At 40.6% G+C, this 23,042-nt stretch overlaps 1 protein-coding gene across 1 annotated transcript in view; it reads left to right on the top strand.

Moving 5' to 3' along the window:
• mamdc2a (MAM domain containing 2a) overlaps positions 1-23,042 on the top strand; it is a 56,743-nt gene that overhangs the window by 11,912 nt on the left and 21,789 nt on the right. The window contains exons 3-7 of the mRNA XM_086207013.1: positions 475-725; positions 3,754-3,838; positions 3,956-4,093; positions 13,890-14,146; positions 20,914-21,007. Of these exons, the coding sequence (XP_086063139.1) occupies positions 475-725; positions 3,754-3,838; positions 3,956-4,093; positions 13,890-14,146; positions 20,914-21,007 (825 nt within the window). The remainder of the gene's footprint in view (positions 1-474; positions 726-3,753; positions 3,839-3,955; positions 4,094-13,889; positions 14,147-20,913; positions 21,008-23,042) is intronic.

Raw genomic sequence — 23,042 nt, 5'->3', positions numbered from 1 at the left:
ACATGGTCTCTCACAAAGAAGAACAGAAAGGCTGTTCAAACTTCCCACAGAAGCTGCCCCTTTTTACAAGGAGCTTGCTAGAACTAAGTGAATCTGTCCTCGGGGCAAAAAGGACATCACATCCTTCAGCTAGACACAATACGTGGTTAAGAGTGTGAAAAGAGTTACGATTGGTACCCCAAAAATAATCACCCCTGAAAGTGTATCAAGTATGCAAACAGCTTTAGACAAGCCAAGAAAATGTGCAAGAAGTTCAACATCATTTGTTCTTGGGATCTGAACGTTGCAGTCTAGATTTTCAGAATTGGGCTCTGTGCGCCACTTAGTTGGAATCTTGATCAGACTGATTTGGGCACATGATGATGCTGAAGAATTCACCCTAAGAACACATCCCAACACACCTCTGCCAAATCCTTTTCAGTTCCTTTTCCCATGTACTGTACATAAATGTGGTATATCTTCATTTTGTTGTAGGGCATTTGATAACAGTGGAATCAGCCTTCTTACAAGACCAGGATAAAGCAGTTCTTGTTAGTCCGGTTTTGGACCAGCAGGACTGGAGCTGTGTGAGACTGGTGTACCAAATAACTGGACAAGGCTCCCTGCTGTTCCACATCAGACCACAGAGTGATAACTTTGACTATCAGCTTTGGACCGCCAACAAATCCTCTGACAGCTGGCTCATTGCTAGTGTGGACCTGCCCAACACCACCATTCCCTACCAGGTATGAACAACTCTTAAAATCATACAGTTGAATGAAGCCAGCATTCAGTTAGAGACCTGGTGCAGTTCATTGCAAAACTGTGCATTACAAACAATGGTAACGTGAAGTACTTGTTCCTAATTATTATGATGCACTGGCACTGGATTTTTCTGTGTGGAGTTTGCATGTTCTCCCTGTTCCTGCGTGGGTTCGCTCCAGGTACTCCGGCTTCCTCCCACAAACCAAAGACATGTAACTGGGGACTAGGCTGATTGATACTCTAAATTGACCGTAGGTATGACTGTGAGTGTGAATGGTTGTCTGTCTATATGTGCTGGTCCTACGATGGACTGGCGACCAGGGTGTACCCCGCCTCTCGACCGAATGCTGCTGGGATAGGCTCCAGCCCCCCCCCCCCGCGAACCTTAACACGATAAGCAGAACAAAATGGATGGATGGAATAAAAAAAAACAAAAAAAAACAACCTTAATTTTACTTTACTGTGAGATATTTTCCATGTCTCGAGGAAAGGCAGTACGGTGGTGCAGTGGTTAGAACTGTCGCCTCACAGCAAGAAGGTTCCGGGTATGAGTTCCGGCTCGGGCACTGCATCTTTCTGTGTGGAGTTGGCATGTTCTCCCTGTGCCTGCATGGGTTCTCTCCGGGTACTCTGGCTTCTTCCCACAGTCCAAAGACAGTCAATTGGGGACTAGACTAATTGGATACTCTAAATTGACCGTAGGTATGAATGTGAGAGCCAATGGTTGTCTGTCTATATGTGTTGGCCCTGCAATGGACTGGCGACCTGTCCAGGGTGAACCTTGCCTCTCGCCCGAAAGCTGCTGGGATAGGCTCCAGCCCCCCGTGACCCTTAACAGAATAAGTGGATGGAAATGGATGGATGGCTGGATCTAACATGAACACAATGTCTCTGAAATGCCTTGAGTTATGGTATGAATATACACTTTGACTCAAGGATGACCTTTACAAATTTTGGTGGTCAAAGGTAGCGAACAAGCAGAATGCTGTATTTCAAGTTAACACTTGTTCTGTTTGGTGTAATATGTAATTTATATGAACAGTTGTTCTGATGCAACACTACGTTTGCATGAAGCAATGAAGTGGAAAAAAAATGGATGGATGGATGATGGATGGATGTCTGGGGAAATTCATGGTTTTATTGAAAGTCCATTATACTGAATGAATACTTGCCCAACATGACCTTGAACATAACTTGTTTTCCAGAACTTTCACAACTTTAACAAAAACCCACTTTGTAAAGATGACAAAAGTAGGTCTTATTGCTAAATAATGAGAGAAGCCAATATGTGCATAAATTAACAATGATGACAATTTACACAGCTATTTTGGGAACTTTATATAAATTATAGATAGACGTAGAAATAGAATAGTCATAGATAAAACAAACATTTTGAAAAAAATGATACATGACAACCTGATTTTATGTTATTAGAAAAAAATGTTATGAAACATGTACTCATTAAATATTTGATATTTATAAATATTTGCATTTCCATGTTGTGTGGTTATTTATGCAGTTTGCCATGGTTATTTACAATTTTTTTTCTCGTTTTAAACTTTTTGTTCCCACGAGTATGCATGTTTCCAAAACTTGATTCCTCCATGTTGGCTTGAAATGTAGCTTTGTAGTTTATTTTTGAGTTTATGTAACTGATAAATAACCTCAAGGTCTTTTTAATAGTCCTGGAGCTTTTGATCATATCCAAGGATCTCTTCTGACTGTACGCCATTAATGTTCCCTGCCTTTCTTTAAAGCAGGTTGTGCTTCGCTATGGAATGAAACGTGCTGTTAAAATACAATTTTGCTCACTAATCTAAATTTAAAAAAACTAACCCTCCCTAAGTACAGAGTGAGTTTGAGGCTTGGGCCCACAGTTGTTATGAAGGAGCCATTATGTCATCTAAGTATCGTTCTAAGTTTAACCAGTTTCCATATTATTCACCAAAGTACTACCTTTTTATATAATTCTGTAAGTAAATAGTAAAACATGTACATTTAGAAATTTGTTCAAAACCATGTTGTGCTGACTTATGATGAGATAACAAAAGTAGACCACGTTAGCACTGTAGGTAATTGCCTGACAGCTATTTAAGGGCCAGTAACACTTTTGTTACTCAAGCATTGCTACAGAACCAGAATTAGCTCTAAAGTGTTGTCTGGAGGGCTGTCTGTCTGTGAACAGACATATTTACATCCCTATTTTTGCAACAACAAACAAAAAGTTTCAGATTTAGTGGCCCTTTAATTTCAAAGTTATTACATGTGGTGATGTACAGTAATAACACTGATTGGATTGTAAGGTTACAGCAGTAGAGGTTTCAATGTACACTTTTAACACATAATGTACATTTGCTTATCAATGGTGGAGGATTGTATGTTATAAAAACATTTTAATGTGTTATTTACTTTAATGTCACCCGGACCTAATATTTTGTGACAAAGATCAACCATTTGTTCTACCATTCATTTGTTTAAGGGTCATTGTAACTCACATTGTCAAATTCAGCACCCACAGGCTGATACAAAAACATTTGGCCTGCTGGTGGATAAGGATTTATGGTTATCGGCATGCTCATTTGTTGCTGCACTACAACTACCGCACCATGTAACACAAAGCACTTGACACACCTGCTGTGGCCCTCTCTTCTTGTATTACAGACTAGAAATTTTATGTATAAAAAATATAAATATACAGTACATGTTTGTTTACCTACTCTTTGTGTGTATGTGTGGTCTCTATCAGAGCTTCTTGTTCTGGCTCTGATCGTTTCAGCCTTGACTTGACACTATTCCAGTCACTTGAGCAGTTTTGAAAATGTGTGTAAAATGATGTACTTCACTGAAAAAGAGAGGCAGAAGAGGGACATTTATACATGATAGTGACATATTGTGTGCAAATATTTCTCTAAGTATAATGGAGACACTGACCACATATTTTGACTAAAATGTGTGCAGTAAATTAATTGTTTATAACATATAATGAAAGAAGCCCTTTTTTTTCCACAGATTTTGCTTGAAGGTCAACCGGAAAGTGGCTCAGGGAACAGCGTGGCCATCTTTGAAATTCACATTGTTCCTGGTTACTGCATAGGTCTGTTGGAGCTTTGTTTGATGAATAGTGTGATGTGAAATCATATTAATGAATTAAAAATATTTAGAAATGAATGATGTTTAGCTTGATTGTAAAAACACTGTGTATGGTCACCAGAGTGTAACTTTGAGGAGCATCACCTGTGTGGCTACAGTAACAGCTGGAACCCAAATGTCAACTGGTATGTTGGGGGGAGTCTACCCAGAGAGCCTGAGAGTAACCTGCTGGAAAGCCATCCCAACAGTAACCAGAGAGGTAATATGAAGACACATACATGCATACATTCACATGGCCAGACTTAACTCATGAAAGCACATTTGGGAAAAGACATTGCTTGCAGATTTTATCAAGTAGTAGAGCATGTAAACAGTTCCGTGTGCTGGTTAAAGCTGCAGATGTATTAGACAGAAAATTACAATTTAGCAGTCGCCTAATGCAAAATCAGCAAAACTCCCACTTTCACAGCAAACCTGGAGGGACTGATAAGATAAATAGATACATTTCATAAATGATTTTACACAAGGCAGCACGGTGGTGCGGTGGTTAGCACTGTCGCCTCACAGCAAGAAGGTTCCGGGTTCGAGTCCCAGCTCGGGCACAGGATCTTCTGTGCGGAGTCTGCATGTTCTCCCTGTGCCTGTGTGGGTTCTCTCCGGATACTACGGCTTCTTCCCACCATCCAAATTGCAAACATGCAAATGGGGACTAGGCTGACTGGATTCTCTAAATTGACCATAGGTATGAATGTGAGTGTGAATGGTTGTCTGTCTATGTATGTTGGCCCTGCGATGGACTGGCGACCTGTCCAGGGTGAACCCCGCCTCTCGCCCTTAGTCGCTGGGATAAGCTCCAGCCCCCCCGCGACCTTTAACAGAAATAAGCGGAAGAAAATGGATGGATGGATGGATCTAACATGAACACAATATCTCTGAAATGACTTACATTTTGCTTCGCATCCCCCCTTTCCTATCATTTCTTCACTATAAACTATCTGATAAAAAGGCCAAAAACAATCTTTAAAAAAAAAAAAAAAACTTGCAGCCTACCATTAAAAATACAGATGTGTTCTTTCCAGGATCCCTTGACTACAGTTCATAGGAATAGCAAGACACGAAGTCACCCACACTCTTCTCTTTCTACACCCTGTGAACTTCAGTTCTTGAACCAATACAGCCCTCTTGAGGTGTAGGAATTTCCACCACTGACAGGAGATCCTATTCCTTTGTCCTCATAGTCATTGCTTTTGTGAGTAACACTGCCCCCTGCCCCTACAGCACTATTTGGCACCTCAATCTCATCAATCCCGCCCAGTGATTTTAGGTGGTAATCACTCCTCCTAAATCAGCGGGCAGACACACTACTTCCCAGGCTGTGTCCAGCATAGTACAATTTCTGCTTGACACACACTCCTATGTCTACAATTTTATGGTTCGTTATCTTGTATAACTCCAAGCAACAGTCTGAAGTTTTAAAAAAATCTTTTGAAACTCATTATTACATAAAAAACAAACTGAGACAAAAATCAAAATAAAGCACCACACTAACAAAAAAATTTACCATCACAAATCAAAATCATATGTGAACAAAATGAGTGAACTCCCAGCAACTGATAAGCACCTGATTAAATTTATTAAGAATATTAAGACTGTACTATACAAAAATTGATGCCAAAAGAGTAAAATAAACATCAGTCAGTGCTCCACCTCTGTTCTTGCCAACATCCACTACTTAAACTTTCTTCATTACCTAAGCAGTTCAAAAGCAGTCAGCTTGGAGTGTGCAGACCAAGAAGCTGCCTGGGGAACACTGAAACCATCAGTCTCACCTGTTGTTCATCAGCCAATTTAGCACCTTTCTGCTCCAAACAGATTGGCGCCTGGCTTCTGCATGGCCCTGGAGGCCCCTAGCTGTCTTCAGAAATTGAATCAAAGTCCTGTCGATGGACCTCAAAATCAGGACCTATGACTTGTTGGCTGGTTGATCTGGGGAGGTGATGGGGATTTGTATTCTGTCCAGCTGTAGTCTTTTGGGAATACCTTAATCCCGCCTGCTCTGCACTAGTCCTATCCATGACATCTGGCTATATATTTATTCCCATGCCTGATGGGGTAAGGTTGCCCTGCTCCACCATGTCAGCTTCAAGTCTCTGCTGAGACAGGTGGCCGTTTAAGGGGTATTGTAATCATTATTGTACAATATATCTACAAGGAGGCCTGGCCAACTGTTGAGCCATCTGCTTACTTGCAGCTGGACATAACTTGGACTGATGTATCCGATGCTAAGCCAATGGTGTATATTCACCTTTCTTTTTCCATTACATGATCCCATTGTTTCAGGAACTACAGGACCATGGATGATGCCATCTTTCTTTCCTCCTTATTTAGTTGTCAATGTCTGTCCCAAAAGGAAGTAAATGTCTAGATCAGAGAGTCCTATGCCTGCAATACAGAAAGATCAGTTTCAACTTCCTCGGGGGACATCATTATAGCCAGTGAAACATTGTGCTTTTCACTGCACATCTCAGTTCCTCTGAAAGTGTAGATATAGGAAACTGAGCTACCATCTACACCAGATTTACATTTTGCCTGGATTAAGCATCAGCATATGTGTTGAGTCGTCCTGGCTTGTATTTGATGTGTAGGTTGGAATTTGCCAGTTCTGAGACCCACCTTTGTTAAACTGCTCCAATTTGGCACTTTTCAGGTGGTTGAGAGGACTTTTATCAGTGTAAACTGTGCATTTTACACTCTGCAAAATCTTCCTGACCTTTTCTGCAACAGCCTACCAAAGTGCCAAGAATTCAAGTTTCATGGAACTGTAACATTCATATTACATCATATTCATATTCTCTCAGTTTTCCTCAGGCTCTTGCTGTCAAAGGCAATTAGTCACATTTTACCTCCCCCCCCCCCCCCTCTCGTGTGACAAAATTGCTCCCAACAAATAATGACTTGCATCTATGTCCAAGGTAAGAGGTCTCTTAAAATCAGCACAGGCCAACACTGGGGCTGTTGTGATTTTGTGTTTGTAGTGTGTGAAAGGCTGTGTCACATACCTCTGTCCAGTGGGGTTCAATTGAGCTTTTGGGTCTCTTGTTCTTGCTAGTCAGTTTTGTTGCCAAGGAGTTTAATGGGGAGGCAATTTGGGAAAACCCAGGATAAAAAAAAACAAAAAACAGTCAATAATAACTAACAAAAAGTCAAGTCAAGTCAATTTTACTTGTATAGCGCCAAATCACAACAAAAGTAATCTCATGACACTTTACAAGTAGAGCAGGTCTAGTACCACATGCCTTCAATGAATTTATGCGCAACAATTCTCCATGAACAAGCACATCCTGCAACAGTGATGACGAAAAACTTCCTTTTAACAGGCAGGAACGTCGAGCAGATCCAGACTCAATGGGGACGGCCTCCTGCTCTGACTGGCTTGGGGGGAAGAGAGCAGAGACAAAAACAGATAATGAAGGAAGACAGATATAAAGAAGGAAAGAGTGGGACAGAGATAATGAGAGATTGAAAGGGAAGAGACTGATGGACAGACGGGGATGTGAGCAGGTGGTGCTACGGGTGGCAGCTTGAGCCTCTTCAGGTCTATAGCCTCCTCCACCTGGGATCTGAGATTCAGGGAGCCCGAAGGCTCCAGAGAAGAAGATAAGTTAGTAACACATATGAGTATGATTTATATATGACACATAGAAAAGGACAGAGGAAAAAAAAAACAAGGAATGATCTTAGTTCCTTCACATTCTCAGGGCATTTCCATAGAGCCATCGCAGCGATCTTATCCAGGCCACCTGCTCTATAGATACGGCATGGCCCAGATACTTGATATGATCTTTGAAAAAGTGACACTTGTTCAACTTGGCCTTCAAGTCCTCATTTTACAGATGCTGCAACACCATTTTCAGTGTCTGCAAATGCTGTTCAACAGAGGTTGAGAAAATGATCAAGTGATCCAAGTGCAGAAGCAGAGACTGAAAACTATGATCTCTAAATATCCATTCTGTTAGTCTCTGAAATGTACGGGAAGCATTGCAGAGGCCAAAAGTAGGGGAGCAGAATTAATAAAGATTAATCACCCATCCATTTCTACCACTTATCCTGTTACGGGTCTGAAGCGAGAGATGGAGCCTATATCCCAGCAGCCTTCGAGCGAGAGGTGGGGTGCACCCTGGATGGGTTGCCAGTCCATTGCAGGGTCAACACATATAGACAGGCGCCATTCATACTCACAGCCAAGGCAACTGTTGGAGGAAGCCAGAGAGAACCCACGCAGGCACCGGGAGAACATGTAAATTCCACACAGAAAGATCCTATGCTCAAGCCAGGACTTGAATCAGGAACCTTCTTGCTGTGAGGTGACAGTGCTAACCACTGCACCACCATACCACCAGTATGTGATGGCAAGCCCGTTTCCAGTAGAGAGGCTGATTTTAGACTGATTTAGATTGACATGCACCATGAGAAGAGCTCTCTGTCAGGGTGGTTAAATTTGAGCCAGTGTCCAATAATGAAGGGACATGATTCAAATTCATCACCAGCTGCACGACTGTGCATCGGCCCACTGACCACTTAAAAGAATTCTGGTAGACTGGATTAGTAGCAGAGTTAGCTAGTTCCCTTATCTGATAATAGACAAAGTTTGGCTCCGTCTTTAGGTACTCTGCTTGCATTGCCTGGTTTCTTGGTTTGGGCCTTGTTTCAAACTTGCCGGGCATGGGCTGAAGAAAGTATCAAGCGATATAACCTGGTTTATTAATACTAAACATTTTCATTCCTTTGTCAGTTTGACTTTGGTCTGCTCAAACATTGCCTGCAGGGACTGAAACTGTTGTGTGAAAAGGAGATTTGAGTTTGATTAATTGTGTGATGGCCAGGAGCTTTGGAGACTGTTTTGGCCCACCCATTGATCTGATGGTTGTGATTGTCTAGCATTGCATTGGGTTGAAGAAAATTATTCCCACTGTCAAAATCCTCTCCCCATCTGATCGCCTCCTTTTGAATTTTGATCAGCAACATGTGGATTTACCTCTCACCACCTCTGGCTGGAGCAGTCTGTCCTGCACCTTTCCCACTAACTGGCTCCTCAGCACTGTTTGAGTTCGGAACTGCATCTGTGTGGTCCATGCTCATTCTCACTTCTTGGTTTACCTCCTAGATGATCAAAGAGGAAAATATCCTTTTCTCTATTTGAGAAATGGCATCTCTGAAGACAAGCGTCAGCTTGCTTGATCCAGTGCTCCAAGCTAACGCTGTTAGATGAGTCCTGATTGTCATAAAATTGGGGGCACCTTCTTTCCCAGTGCATATAAATAGTTCTGTCAGCTCTGGGAGCAGTAACATAGGTGTGACTGGCAGCATGTTTTAAGAGTTCCTTTTTCAGCTTGTAGTGCTCTGAGCTACTCTTGCAGGACTGCTTAAGCCTCAGCCTCACTCATATTGGAACCACCTCTTCAAAAACAATGGGTAAAAGACAGGTTGCTGTGCTCCTTTGCGCCTCAGTGTGGGGAATCAGCCCAAGCTTGAGGATGTCCTCAGTATTCTGTTGTGACTGCCATGTAACATGTAATCAATCACCAATGACCAAAATGCTAAAAAATAAATACATGCGCCACACATTGACCATTCTTTTGAAAATCCTTCCAACAACACCAAATGTATCAGGCAAGAGTAAGGTATAATGCTAGGGCTTCAGTGTGGAGGCCACAACAGTCACAGTGGGACATGTCCTTTATTTCCAACATTTTAAAGATCTAAGCCAGTCACTCTCTCATAAGAGTCCTAGAAGTATACTACCTGCTTGTGTTTGATCTCACGTCTTGGTCTAAATCTCAGATGATAAAAGAGGGAAAAAAAAATCTCTTTTGGATATAAATACATATTACTATCAGCTTTGTGAAAACAATCTACTGCTACTACTCTATAATAAAATAAAGACATATCAAGAAACAATTCAAACCAAAGCACCACTCTAGTAAAAATGTGCTACCATACATCAAAATCCCATCCAAATTGTTATTCACCACATCAACATATTTTTTTCTCCAGAACCAGAGGCAGTCTAAAAATTCAGCCTTATTGAGTGTATAGATAAAAGAGCTGCTTGGGGAAGACTGAAGCTAACAGTCTCACTTATTATCCATCAGCCCACTTATCATCTTTCTGCTCTAAACTCATTGTCTTCTGTCCTCTGCATGGCCTTAGTGCCATTCTGCTACTCACTCTAATAGACTACAACAATAAAAACTTGTTCCTACTGCAAAACTTTCCACGATGGAAAAGTTATCATTAAGTGAGTAAAAAACACCAGGGGCCTCATTTATAAATGTTGTGTAAAATAAACAGTTGTTCTGTATGTATGCGCTGAAGAAGGCATACACCACTGTCTAAGCAAACTTTTGGATTTATAAGAAAAAAAACTTGATGGCAAAATGTGCTGTCATCCATGGAAACGCTGACCCATGCATGAAACAATTTGGAGATGAGGGAAACTGGCAAAATATATATCCAAAAGTGTTTCGCACATGCATATGAAATATGTTAGAACATTGTTCTATAAAACTGTGGAATATGAAATGATGTGGTAAACATCTAGATGTTACTGAAAGCCTGCTCCACCACTTGTTGTTACTACCAGAGAAGAGGAGGGTGCTGAGCTCATCATAATCATATTAAAGAACTACAGAACAGATCTTCAATACTTTTTAATAATGTTGTCTACTGTCACGGTAATCACCAAGTACCGTTTTAGTTTTCATGGAATTTCAGTGTATAAAATTGCTGCAGTGTACATGAAGCATCAGATGCACTGGACATGTCATGGCATCACCACACACCCTCAACCACAAACATATGAATCGTGTCGTCATGCTGTTATCACGATGCAGCCAAATCCACGACAGAGCTTAAATGAAAAAAAAAAATCAAATCTCCTTCAAACTTCCATTTTCAAATATTGGGACTAACACAATCATGTTGTTGCAGTGTGATGTCATCAGTCCAACTGCTATAAACACATGTATACTGCAGTGACACTTGTGCTCACTGGTGCATGATCCACCTTCTTGCTCTTCCTCATGGTTGTTGCCATGATTCATGATGACAAGCCACTGACCTTTCTTGTTTCTTTCATCCAGCCTTATGGGAACAAACACTGCTCACTCGATATAGAGGCTTAGATGAAGTTCTGAAACTATAAAGCAAATAACATCAGAAAAAAATCATCCACACACTTAAGTCTATGCAAAAAGATCTCTTTGATTCAAGCTTCCTGTCAGTGACCCTCTTCAAGGCAGCAAGAGGTTGCTTGAGTGCAGTGGTTACTGGCGCATCACTTGATCAGCCCAAATGCAGAACATATTTTATCAGCTGGATCTGTGTGACCAAACATCATGGGAAATGTAGTTCTCAGTCTAGTGTAGTTGACAACTATTACAGACAAAATATCTAAAGAGATAGTGAAAAAGCACTAACATATGGAATATACACTTTTTACAATAAATGAAAATATGCAACAGGAGAGGTAAATGCTATGTAAAACATCAGGCTAATGCCATCATTATATACACTATCATCACAGACTCAAAAGTGTGTGTGATGTGGATCCAAAAAAGCTCTCTCTGGCATAAGTTCCTCTAAAAACCTTTACTTCTGTGAAAAGTTATCTGCTCAGTGCCCTGAAACCTGAATAAATGATCATTAAAATGACAGGTCAAAGGATAGTTCTCATCTTTGTGTCTTTTGGAGCTTTTACTGTATGTTCACTTATTCTGAGGCGAGTTGTTTTGCCATTAAAGATTTTATCACATCCATCCATCCATCCATTAGCTATACCACTGACATGCGGGGGGGGGGGGGGGGGGTGTTCTGGAGCCTATCCCAGCTGACATTTGGCGACATGGCCATTGCAGGACCATCAGGAGCAATTAGGGGCTCAGTGTCTTGCTCAAGAATACTTGGACATGGTCACCGGAGGAAATGAGGAATGAACCAATGATCCTTCGGTTGCTAGACAGCCACTCTACCACTGAGCCATGCCTCCCCTACTTTATCACATTGATATTTAAATAAATGATATAAATAATATTTTTATAGCATGTATAAAGTAAAATGTATAATGATAATAATGATAATAAGACACTATCTAATACTTACCCTCTGTAGTTAGAATTAATGAAATAATGCAGATATATGAAATCAACAACATGCAACAAAATGCTCAATTTTCTGCTGATGCTGATTTGCTAGTCGAGAAATGCAAATAGTTGGCCTCAATAATCAGCAAATCAATTCAACATTAATACAGACACTTTCACAAAAAACAACAGAAATACATGTTTTTTTATGAACAGTCAATGAGAAACACAGAGGGTCAGTGTTCCATGTTTCTCTCTAAGTACTCTGTGTCACAACCATGCGCATCTCAGTGCTTCTCCTCCGCATAGAATGAATGAAATTATTGACTGAGACATGTGGAATGTTGTCCTATTCCTCCGCAAGATCATCATGGAGGTCACAGAAATTGCCCGATACAAGAACATGCTGATGTATCAGACTGTCAGTAACGTCCCACAGATGCTTAATAGGGGACATGTCTGGTGAATAGGGAGGCACTTGAGAACAGGGATGGTTTCAGCCTCCAGAAACTGTGGGACAGAGCAAGCTTTGTCATGAGAAGTTACATCATATTGATGGACAAAGGCCAGAACAATGAGATGGAGAACTTCATTCCAATACCCCACTGCATTAATTTTCCCTTGTATGACTTACCTCAGACCCTAATCCACCAGAACCAAAATTGACATCCCCTGCTGCATCCTCTGTGTTACATAGTTATCTGTATGCTTTCATCTGAACCTCAGTGTTTTGGCCTTGTTTACATTTATTAGCAGAGTGATGAAATTAAAGTATTCCACATTAGCTCCTGTTTGCAAGGTGTCAATTACTGTACAGATAGTTTAATAAAGAAATTACAAAAGCTCTCAAAAGGCAATACAAAAATGGCAATAAATAAAGAAACATATACAATTATATTTACATTTAAGTAAGGAAAGCTTAAGTTAAAGATATGTTTATTGTGACAATGGAACAGGGGAACAGGGGAGTGAGGGGACTATGAAGTCTCACAGAGAATCAGAGGATTGGGAGCACTTCTGAGTTTGCTTCATTGCACTGTTCTGATGAAGCTGAGTCAGAAGGCAAAGCTCTGGGACCACTTGTCAATCTTTGTTCCCACTCTCACCTATGCTCTTATATACCATACTCTTTCAAAGTTTAGGGAATATGAATTTGTGCCTGGCTCAACAAATTCTATGATTAAACCAGTGGACATCATCAATTTTCTTCAAACAAGATGGTTTATGGAATTCACTCAATTTCACATGCATCCTATTTTTGTGGTGCAAAAGTCTAAAGTTTCAGTCTTTATCTTAACCAACAACTGGTACGTGTAATCCTCAGGATAAAAGTAGAAAACTTTTGCAAAGGCTGTGTTGTAACTTTTAACAGTGCACTTTATGTTGATACTACCAAGGTCATCTTTAAGTTTCATGTTAGATCTTACAGAATATTTTTCCAAATTTTGATTATTTTTGTTGAATTTAGGGGGATTTATTTCTCAGTTGGGGGACCCAACACTCAATTAACTGGAATGATTTTAGCCATGGGCAGTGTGGTAATGGGCTTTTAACTTTTTAAACTGCATCTGTATGAAATATTCAGTGGAGACATCAGGTAATGACAGTCTATGTGACATCATGAGTAATGAAAGACAAAACGCTGTCTCTACAATCGTGATGACCAGTGGGCTGGCATTTATAGAATGATCTCTCTGAATGCAAAATCTGTAATGACGGAAGTGATTATCCACTGAAACTAGTTTTGATTGGGATAAGGGCAAGGCAGTGTTATATCTATTTTGTGTGGTCATCCATCTTCGTATGTGATTGTCATTCTATTTGGTTTAGCAATCAATGATGTACATTTAACTATATTATGATAACATGGATAACTGTGCACCTCCACCTCATCTGTATTTTCCTCTGCTCCAGGCCATTACATGTACGTGGACTCTGTGTATGCCAAGCACTTTCAGGAAGTGGCTAAGTTGACATCACCCATGACCACGGTGCCCATGGCTGGCTGCCTGTCCTTCTTTTACCACCGAGACCAGGAGAGGGGAAACATCTTCACTGTTTTCACAAGAGACCAGCTTGGACACTATGAGGAAATCTGGAGACCAGAGGTGTATGCCACATCTAGCTGGACACATATCAGTGTCGATATCAAAGCTCCGCATCCCTTGGAGGTCAGTATAGGAATTAACACTATTAAAATAAGCAGGCAAGTTTAGTATGATCATTGTCTGGAGATAAATATAAACATTTTATGAACCTGGCCTGCTGTGAAAGTAGTCACATTTCATCTTATATCAATTCTGCTGTACAGTTTTTCCACAAACGCTGAGATGCTTTTGCTTACACCTTTACCCTCTAGCACAAGTCCTAATTTTCAAACTCAATTTACAAAAAAAAAACAAAAACACCTCAAAACAGTTTTATCTATGCTCAAAATGAAACAATGTTGTTAGGTCGTACTGTATGTCAGTCAAAATAAAAAGACGACTGAGCTTTCATAGCCCACCAAGTCAAAAAATGGAAAATTCAATGTTAAAGGCATGTAGCTCGACATAAAAATGGTTATAGTTTATATAAATACACTTTTCTCAACAAACTGAATATCTCATAACGCAGTGGAATCAGCACTTTCAATATAAATCAATCTGAATAATGTTTGAAGACTGGGTTTTAAGCTTACAGTTTTAAGACAAGGATGGAAGATTTTTTTATATATCCTCAGTAGTTTCTATAATAGCAGGAAAATTAGGGGTCTATAGCAAGTCCTACACAACCTTGCGAGGGAACTAATTTCTTAAGATCATATGACAAACCATGTTGTCAGTTTTGAAGTTACCGTATATATTTGTGTCTGAACCACAGCGGTTTGGACCAATCAGTGTCTTTTGAGGCAGAGGTTTAGGTGTAATGACAGAAAGCAACTGTTTGTGCAAATCAGCAATGGCTGAAGAGGTTCCTGTTAATGCTGCTATAGTGACAATTACATCAGAATTGCTCATTGTGTTTCCTTTTCAAAAGAAGAACAAACACCACTGAAGGTTTTTCTCAGTAGAAAAGATGTTTTCACTCTTCTTCCAACTACTATTAGTATGTGAATCTGATTGACTAAAGTTAGCATGTGAGAGATGTGTACAAATTCCCGCACATAGTGGGCCACCAGAACCGTCGTGGCAGGAACTCAACTAGTGAGCTTGGAAGAGTGTGACCACTGTAATACCTCTGACCATAATGTAACAGGTACAAAAAGACAATCGGGGGGCAAGCACTGGGTCCAGGTCGGTTAGTAGAAGTGGCTTTGACTCTCTCCTCAATGTCCCAAGAGAGTGGGGCAAAAAGACAGGAAGGGGACCGGAGAGGACCAGCCTCAACAGGGGAACTTTCCTAAGAAATTGTCGTGATAGAGCATTGAGCTTGACGTTTCTGGACCGAATGTCATACTTCTGTTCAGCAGGGGTCAGGCGGCAAGAAAAGAAGGCACATGGGTGGAGCTTCAGGTCAAGCACAGCCCCCACCTCCATGTCGGAGGCATCCACTTCCACCACAAACTGTCTTTCAGGGTCAGGGACATGCAGAATGGGAGAAGTAGTGATGTGTGCCTTTAGAGCCTCAAAAGCCTTCCTGGCTGCAGGAGTCAAGGAAAATTGGACCTTGGAGGAAGTCAGGGCTGTGAGAGGTGAAGCCAGAGTGCTGCAGCCACGAACGAAGCAGCGATAAAGGTTGGCAAAGCCTAGGAAGCATTGTAGTTGCTCCTGATTTTCAGGGGTGGGCCAAGCTGTGATTGCAGAGACCTGGCCCGGATCCATTTGAAGGCTGCCCCGAGACACAATGTAGCCAAGGAAGGAAACCGAGGATGCATGAAATTCATATTTCTCGGCTTTGACAAAAAGGGAGTTTTCAAGAAGCCGTTGCAAGACCGCCCTTACATGAAGCTCGTGCTCTTCCATACACTTGGAGAAAATCAGAACATAGTCCAGGTAAACAAAAACAGAATGGTTAAGCCTGTCTCTAAGGACATCATTAATTAATGCCTGGAAGACAGCAGGGGCATTAGTTAAACCAAAAGGCATGACCAAATACTCATAATAGCTAGTGGGGGTGTTGAACACGGTTTTCCACTTGTTCCCCTCCCTGATGTGGACCAAATGGTATCCAGTGAAGACACTGACCCCTGGAGTATTTCAAAAGCTGAGGACATGAGTGGCATTGGGTACCAGTTGTTTATTGTTATGTCATTGAGGCCTCTGTAGTGTAATGCAGGGTCTAAGTGTTCTATCCTTCTTTTCCACGAAAAGAAGCTGGTGCCTTCAGGGGATGGTCGGATGATACCAGCTGCCAAGGAGTCAGAGATGTATGCCTCTATGGCCTCCCTTTCAGTGCCAGAGGGTGCCAGGCAGAAGGTCAATGGTGCAATCATAGGGACAATGAGGAGATAGTCTTACTGAAAACCTCACTAAGGTCATGATCCCGGGCTGGGACCCCAGAGAGATCAGGCTGACCACAGGGAGGTGGAGAGCGGAGCTGTATAGCCGCCTGCTTCAGGCAGATCTGGTGAAAGGTTGAACTCCAACCACGGATGACCCCTGCCAACCAGTGGATATGAGGATTATGGTGGCGAAGCCATTGGTGGTCCAGTATGACAGGGAGGCGAGGTGAGGTCAGAATATAAAACTGGATGGTTTTGTGGTGGCTTCCAGACATGAGTTAACGGATTAGTATGGTTTGATGAGAGACCATCCCCAGCAGATGACTGTAAAGAGCCCTGGGTTGCACAGGACGAGGCAGGGATGACAATATGACCAATATCCAGCTGGCGAGCTAACTCAGTGTGGATAATGTTATCAGCTCCAGAATCAATAAATGCAGACAAGACTTGGGAGATTTCAGGCAGAAGGAGTTTAGCTACGAACAGAGGATGATCAAAAATGGAGGAGGTTTTAAAAGAGGATGGACTCACCAGTAACTCCTCTACTACTGATGAGCCCTCCCTTTTACTGGGCAGTGAGAGTTGTAGTGCCCTGATTGGCAACAGTACAGGCATAAATTAGCCTTAATGCGTTGCTCTTGCTCCTCAGGGGACAGACTGGTGCAGCCAAGCTGCATGGGTTCAGAACTGTAGGATAAGGGCTCAGGAGTGGCCATAGACTGGTCCATACTGGGGAAAGAACCTTGTGATGCATGGGCAGATACATGGGCTGGGGGTGTTTCTTGCGTCTCTCTTTTGCGAGCCTGGATACAGAGGTCTATGTTTATAGCAAGAGCAATGACATCGTCAAGAGAAAGAGGAAGGGGTTAACATAAAAGCTCATCTTTGATGTAACCTGCTGCCCATAAGGAAAGGCATTGCGAAGAGCACTTTCATTCCAGCCACTTCATGTTGCTGAAAAACTCCTTCAATCCATTCAAAACAATTTTTGACAAGGGAAGTGTGTGTTGGGTCCATCTTTTGGGCCAGATGTACTGAAATGTGGTTTGTATGGACCCAAATGCAATCACACTGGCAGTTGTTTTATTGGTAATGACTTTTATTCGGACTGATTTGAGGAGGGGAGGGACAGGAGTGTGGTTGAGGTTTAGGCTCAGGTTGGTACCGTGAGAACCAGAGATGTGGGGGCAGACAAAAGCGTGATCGAGGTGCAGGCGTAAGTTGGTACGGTGAGGTCCAGAGACGTGGGGGCAGGCATAAAGGTGACTGATGTGCAGGCGAAAGTTGGTACCATGTGATCCAGAGACATAGGGGTAGATATAAGCGTTGCCAAAGTGCAGGCAAAGGTCAGTACCTTGAGATCCAGAGACGTAGAGGCCTGGAAGTCAGTCCAAAGAATAAAGCTGGAGAGTCTTGCATGGGAGAATAACAATCTGGCAGACAGCTGAGGGAGAGGGAGAAATAACATGGGAACAGGTGCAGGTGGTTGAGGCTGATTAGCTAAAGAGGTTGGCTGAGGGAGTGAGTGGAGATGTGTTCAGGGTGACAATGGGAAATCAGTGGTAAGAACTGCAGACCATGAGAATATATATATATATAATATATATATATATATATATATATATAGATAGATAGATAGATAGATATATATATATATATATAGATATAGATATATAGATATATGTATTAGGGCTGAGCAATATCAGGAAAACATGCAATGTGCGATTACACTGTTTAATATTGCAATGACAATATGACCTGCGATAAATGTATATATATACTGTATACATTATGAAATATCAAAGGTATTAAAGCATATCTTTCTGTTTTAATATTTACAGCTAACATAGACCACAAACATTTAACAGCCTAGGCCTGTTGAATAAAGAAATTGAACAGTTATTTGTTTCCAACATATGCTTTTATTTTCAACATATTGCATATTGCAATTGCACAAGGCTCAAACCTGACTGTTGGCAAAGTCAAACCATTTCCAAGACTCTTACTAAAAGATATCTGGGAGAACACATCAATAAAAAAAAAATCAAACATGGCAATTGGCAAATTAGCACTTCTCCCATTATAAAGATCAAGACCTGCCAATGCCATCATCTTGCTAAACAGGTGGCAATTACAGTACTATGATGGAGAAGTACTTGAGTAATGTAGAACCACTGAATCAAGAGAAAGGGAGATTTATTCATCCCGAAACTCCTTTAACACATCTCTTATTTCAAGTTCTTACACAGGAACATCAACATGTTCACTTTGCTGCTAGCTTTCAAGCAGGAGCGCTGACATGTAACCACATTCCCTGACGCGCTAAAGAGCCTCTCAGAGGGCGAACTAGTGGCTGCAGAGTCGCGTTCGCTTAACTCACGGGAATGGACAGGTGCTGCAATCCTATGAGGTTGTGTGGACTCGGTGTTGTCGGCTGTACTGCATCTTGGCTGTCTTTGAATTGTTTGTGCAGTTCTTTGTGGTGGTGTTTCAGGTGTTGATGAAGACTGGTCGTGTTTCCCCTCGTAGTTGCCATGACCGCCCCACATGTTTTACACAGTACCTGGGCTTGTATGACCTCATCTCATTTGAACCCAAAATAGCTCCAAATGACTGAGGAGCTATTTTTTTCACCACTAGGTCCACCTCGTTTTCCTCGTGCTCGCTAGTTTTCTCTGCGTCATCATCAAAGTAACGCGCTTGCCCTCGGCTCCACTACCTTGCTGGTGTCGGCTATCACCACACATGCCGTATGTAGCTGACACCCCTTGAGCTGGGTAACTGGTGCAACGACTAGTTTCTGTGTCCTTCAAACTCTCTCCAGCATATAAGTGAAACTAAACCGCATTGAAAAAAGCATTGGAATGATATTCCAGAGGAACACTGTGCTACTCACAGTCATCTTTTATGTATCTCATCAGAGGGAGATCTAATTTGAAAATTACAGAATTCTGCCATGTTTCTCTGGATCCCCCTTGGAGCAGCAGAAGAAATCAAATAAAAAAATTATTCTGTCCAGTTTGAGTAGAAACACAAGAACAGCAGAGCAACTTGCAACATCTTCAGAAGTTTTTCTAGATACCTTAAAAATGTCCTTGGGGAATCTTTAAATGAAAAATGGTTTTGGCAATCTCTGTTTACAGTGCACAGACCAAAGGGATATGAAAACTCTAACTGTGAGATACTGCCAACCTCAATTCATACGGGCCTCATGTTATACAGTAGGTCATGCTTGTAACAGTTAAACTGAGTTTTGTCATTTGATTTTTGGCCAAGCAGAATGTAGTACCATCTTTATCATCGCTATGTAGACATTTGGGATGCAGGATTGAATTTGAGCAAAAATGGCAACGGGTAACAATGAACAAGACACAAAAGGAGCCCAGCTGAATTTGGTTTAGGGTTACTTCAAACTATTCACTTTAGGATTGCATCATCTGTTATTCCCCAAATAAATCAGATTAACCAATCTTTCTCACAGTAGACATTTTATTTGCCAAAGCAGAAAAAATACATTAATTATAACTCTTGTCCCAGAAATGTTTTAGTAAAGTGCAGGAATAATGTGTGTCACAGGTCCAAGTGTCTGTTAGGTACATAAATGATATGCGTTGGGTACATAACAGTCCTTTACTTGGTAGGCACTCATGTTGGAGTAATTAGTAATAAATGACTCATGATGAGCTTAGCAACTGGTTCTCGGTTAATTAGGAACACTTAATGTTGAAAGTGATATAGTAGATATCCTCCATCATCAGACTGTAACTGATCACTGGCCCAAAGAGTCCAGTTAATACAGTCATGATAGGAAATAGACTGAGGGACCTTTATTGATGTCGCTAGGAGATTTAAATTTTTTTTTTTTTAATATCTGCAGGGTGATTTGACAGTCTTGAATGCATTTTTTACACTGTGTTTTTAATAGATAGATAGATACTTTATTCACGCTTTAATAAGTTTTAAAGCAAACATGAATACATTTTTCCAGTTTAACCAAACACCATTGTTCATGTCTGTTTGACTCATGCAGCTTTGTATGTTAATGCCTTTTTTAATTAGATAGCCCAAATTTCCGTAAACAACAAAAAAATGTGCTTCTCATATCTTTTTGTGTGTGTATGTGTACTGGATGTGTATGTGCTCTGACTGTGGAGCTGAGTATAGAAACACTTGCACTTAGTCACTGCTCTGTGGCTTTGCACTTTCAGATGTATGTTATTACCTATTACTCCATGGTTTCTTTTTGTTTTGCTTTGAGTCTCCCCAGGAGGATGCTGTCACTGTGGAAAGAAGCTTGTGTAACATTATTTACTGGGTTAGAGACACTGGCCAGCTGAGCCAAGAGTTACACTGAGCTTTTCCATCAATGTTCCTGAAATTACCCTCACAATGATGTCATCGTCTGGCTTCACAATATGTCTGCTCCAAATCACAGAACATGTTCTTAATTTTAAAGGGCCTGAGTCAAACATTGCTCACAATCTGTTTATATTGTCATTGTCTGTGTGTTACCAGGTGGTGTTTGAGGTAGCGTTTAACAGTGCCAAAGGAGGATATGTGGCCATAGATGACATCTCATTTTCCCCTGAGTTTTGCCACACTGACACAGGTGAGAGGAGACATCTGGGTTGTAGGGAGGGAGATTCTAGCCTTTTTTTTCCTCCTTAAACCTGGTCTGGTTTAGTCATGTTTCCATCCAAAGTACCTGGAACTTGTAGAGGCTTTTCCACAGACTTGTGACGTTGACTAGACGAGTTGCATCTAGAGCATAAACTACTTATGATTAGAGACTTGTCTTTTTTTGTGGTCATTTACTGATTTGTAGTCATGCTTTTATGATGTAAGAAAATACACATACATGTATAGTTTGTGGTTGCAGAGTTTTAAAGTGGTGGCTAAATTAAAATTTTGCTTGACCAATCACAAATATTCATTGTTTCAAACCCTACCTCTAAAGTTAAACTGTCATGTGGGTAAGTCCCACTGCTTACATCTAGCGGCAGCCATGTTCTTTATACCAACTGTAGTGTTATGCAACTCTGCATATCCTGAGGAAAATGCAATGTTATTTTACCTTTGCTGTTAATGTAGAAAGTTGTAGAGTAGTTAGTAGCAAAATATAGAGCTGGCTGAGTATTGAACTATAATGTTAGTAGAACAGTTGGTTTTCCCCAAGAAATGACTCATGTTTAGAGACAGAATTGTTGTGTATTTTTACAGGTTTTAACTACTGATAGAAATTATCTGTGTTGCTCATGACTTGCAAACTTAGATGTGCATCAACTGAGGAAAAATTCTATGGAAAACCCTTTTAACAGGGAGAAATTGAGAAACCTTAGGGTAAACAGTTTACCAAACAGTTTTTACCTCAGACATAAGTACTGCCACATGTGGATCTACACACTGTGATTTTGGTACATTTTGAATGTACATTTGTCTCCATTAAATGTGCAATGGACAACACCTATACCTCTGAGTCAATGGGTGTCTCACTCTTTTTACACTTACCTATTCTGCTGGTTGCTAGGTTGACATAGTTAATTACATATGGTCAGAGTTGGAATTGCAGTAATAAAGACAGTAAATCCATGTGATCCGTCTCGCAATGATACATTTCATGATGTTGTCATACACTAACAATAAAAACAAGAACCTATCAGAGGAAAAGTGAGTAACCTGAGCATTTGCTATTCTTAGTTAGAAAATGTTAGTTTACCTGTCCAGCAGAAAAGTGGTGTCCTCGGCATGGCTTTTCAGCCCCTTTTGGTCTCTCAGCTGAGACCACCATAGAATGCTGAACCAGCACCAGCTACTTTGTAGGTCCGACAGTATTTGAGACAGGTAACAGAATGAAGCCTTATCATTTTCAGCCATTTATCCAGTAAATCCAGCCTTTCATCATCAGTCCCTGTAAATCGATCGAAAATTATCAAACAATTTTTGTATTCAGACGAAAGTATGGAGAATAAACTTTGCATCATGGAAGACGTAAATCACTCATGTTAAAAAAAAAAACAACTCTAAAAACATCTTCACCAGGACCTTAAAAAAGAAAGGGCTATTTGTTAAAGACATGTAAACCAAATGTTAGTACAGTCTTAGTACTTATTTTTCATCATCACTGACAACTAATTGACTTTACTCATAAGATTTTAGTGCCCTTTGGAAACCTGCACTGCTGCAACAACATTCAATTTTTTCCTTTCTTAAGTGTCATTGAAGTGAAGCTGAACCCCCGTTTGAAGTGATTTTGCTCAGTTAGAACACTTATATCTTAAGATATATAGGCTGAGGGGGCATCAAAAGAAATTAAAGACAAGAAAACTTAGCATCACTGATCTGCCCCTAAAAAATGTATGTAATTTTAAATATAATTTTGAGATCTATTTTTCTAATTGTCTCTGAAAAAATATTATTTTTTTGTAAAACATTATATATTTCTTTTAAAATTAAATCTAAATTTGTTTAGAAATTCCCTGAAAAATGGCAAGAAATGTGTAAAAATTTACAATAAAATTAACATCAAACGTGAAAAAAATAATGAATCAGTAACACTGTGGCAGATTTTGGTATTTTCCTATTTGTTTGAAAACAAATTTCACAAGCATTGAATTTAAAATAAAATTCAACTATTCTGAGGACTT

The sequence above is a fragment of the Aulostomus chinensis genome, chromosome 6 (genome assembly GCF_037954235.1).
Source record: "Aulostomus chinensis isolate RoL2024-O1b breed Wild chromosome 6, RoL_Achi_v1.0, whole genome shotgun sequence".
NCBI classification, from domain to species: Eukaryota; Metazoa; Chordata; class Actinopteri; order Syngnathiformes; family Aulostomidae; genus Aulostomus; species Aulostomus chinensis.
Note: the sequence above shows the minus strand (reverse complement) of the source record. Positions and strands in the feature narration are given on the sequence as shown.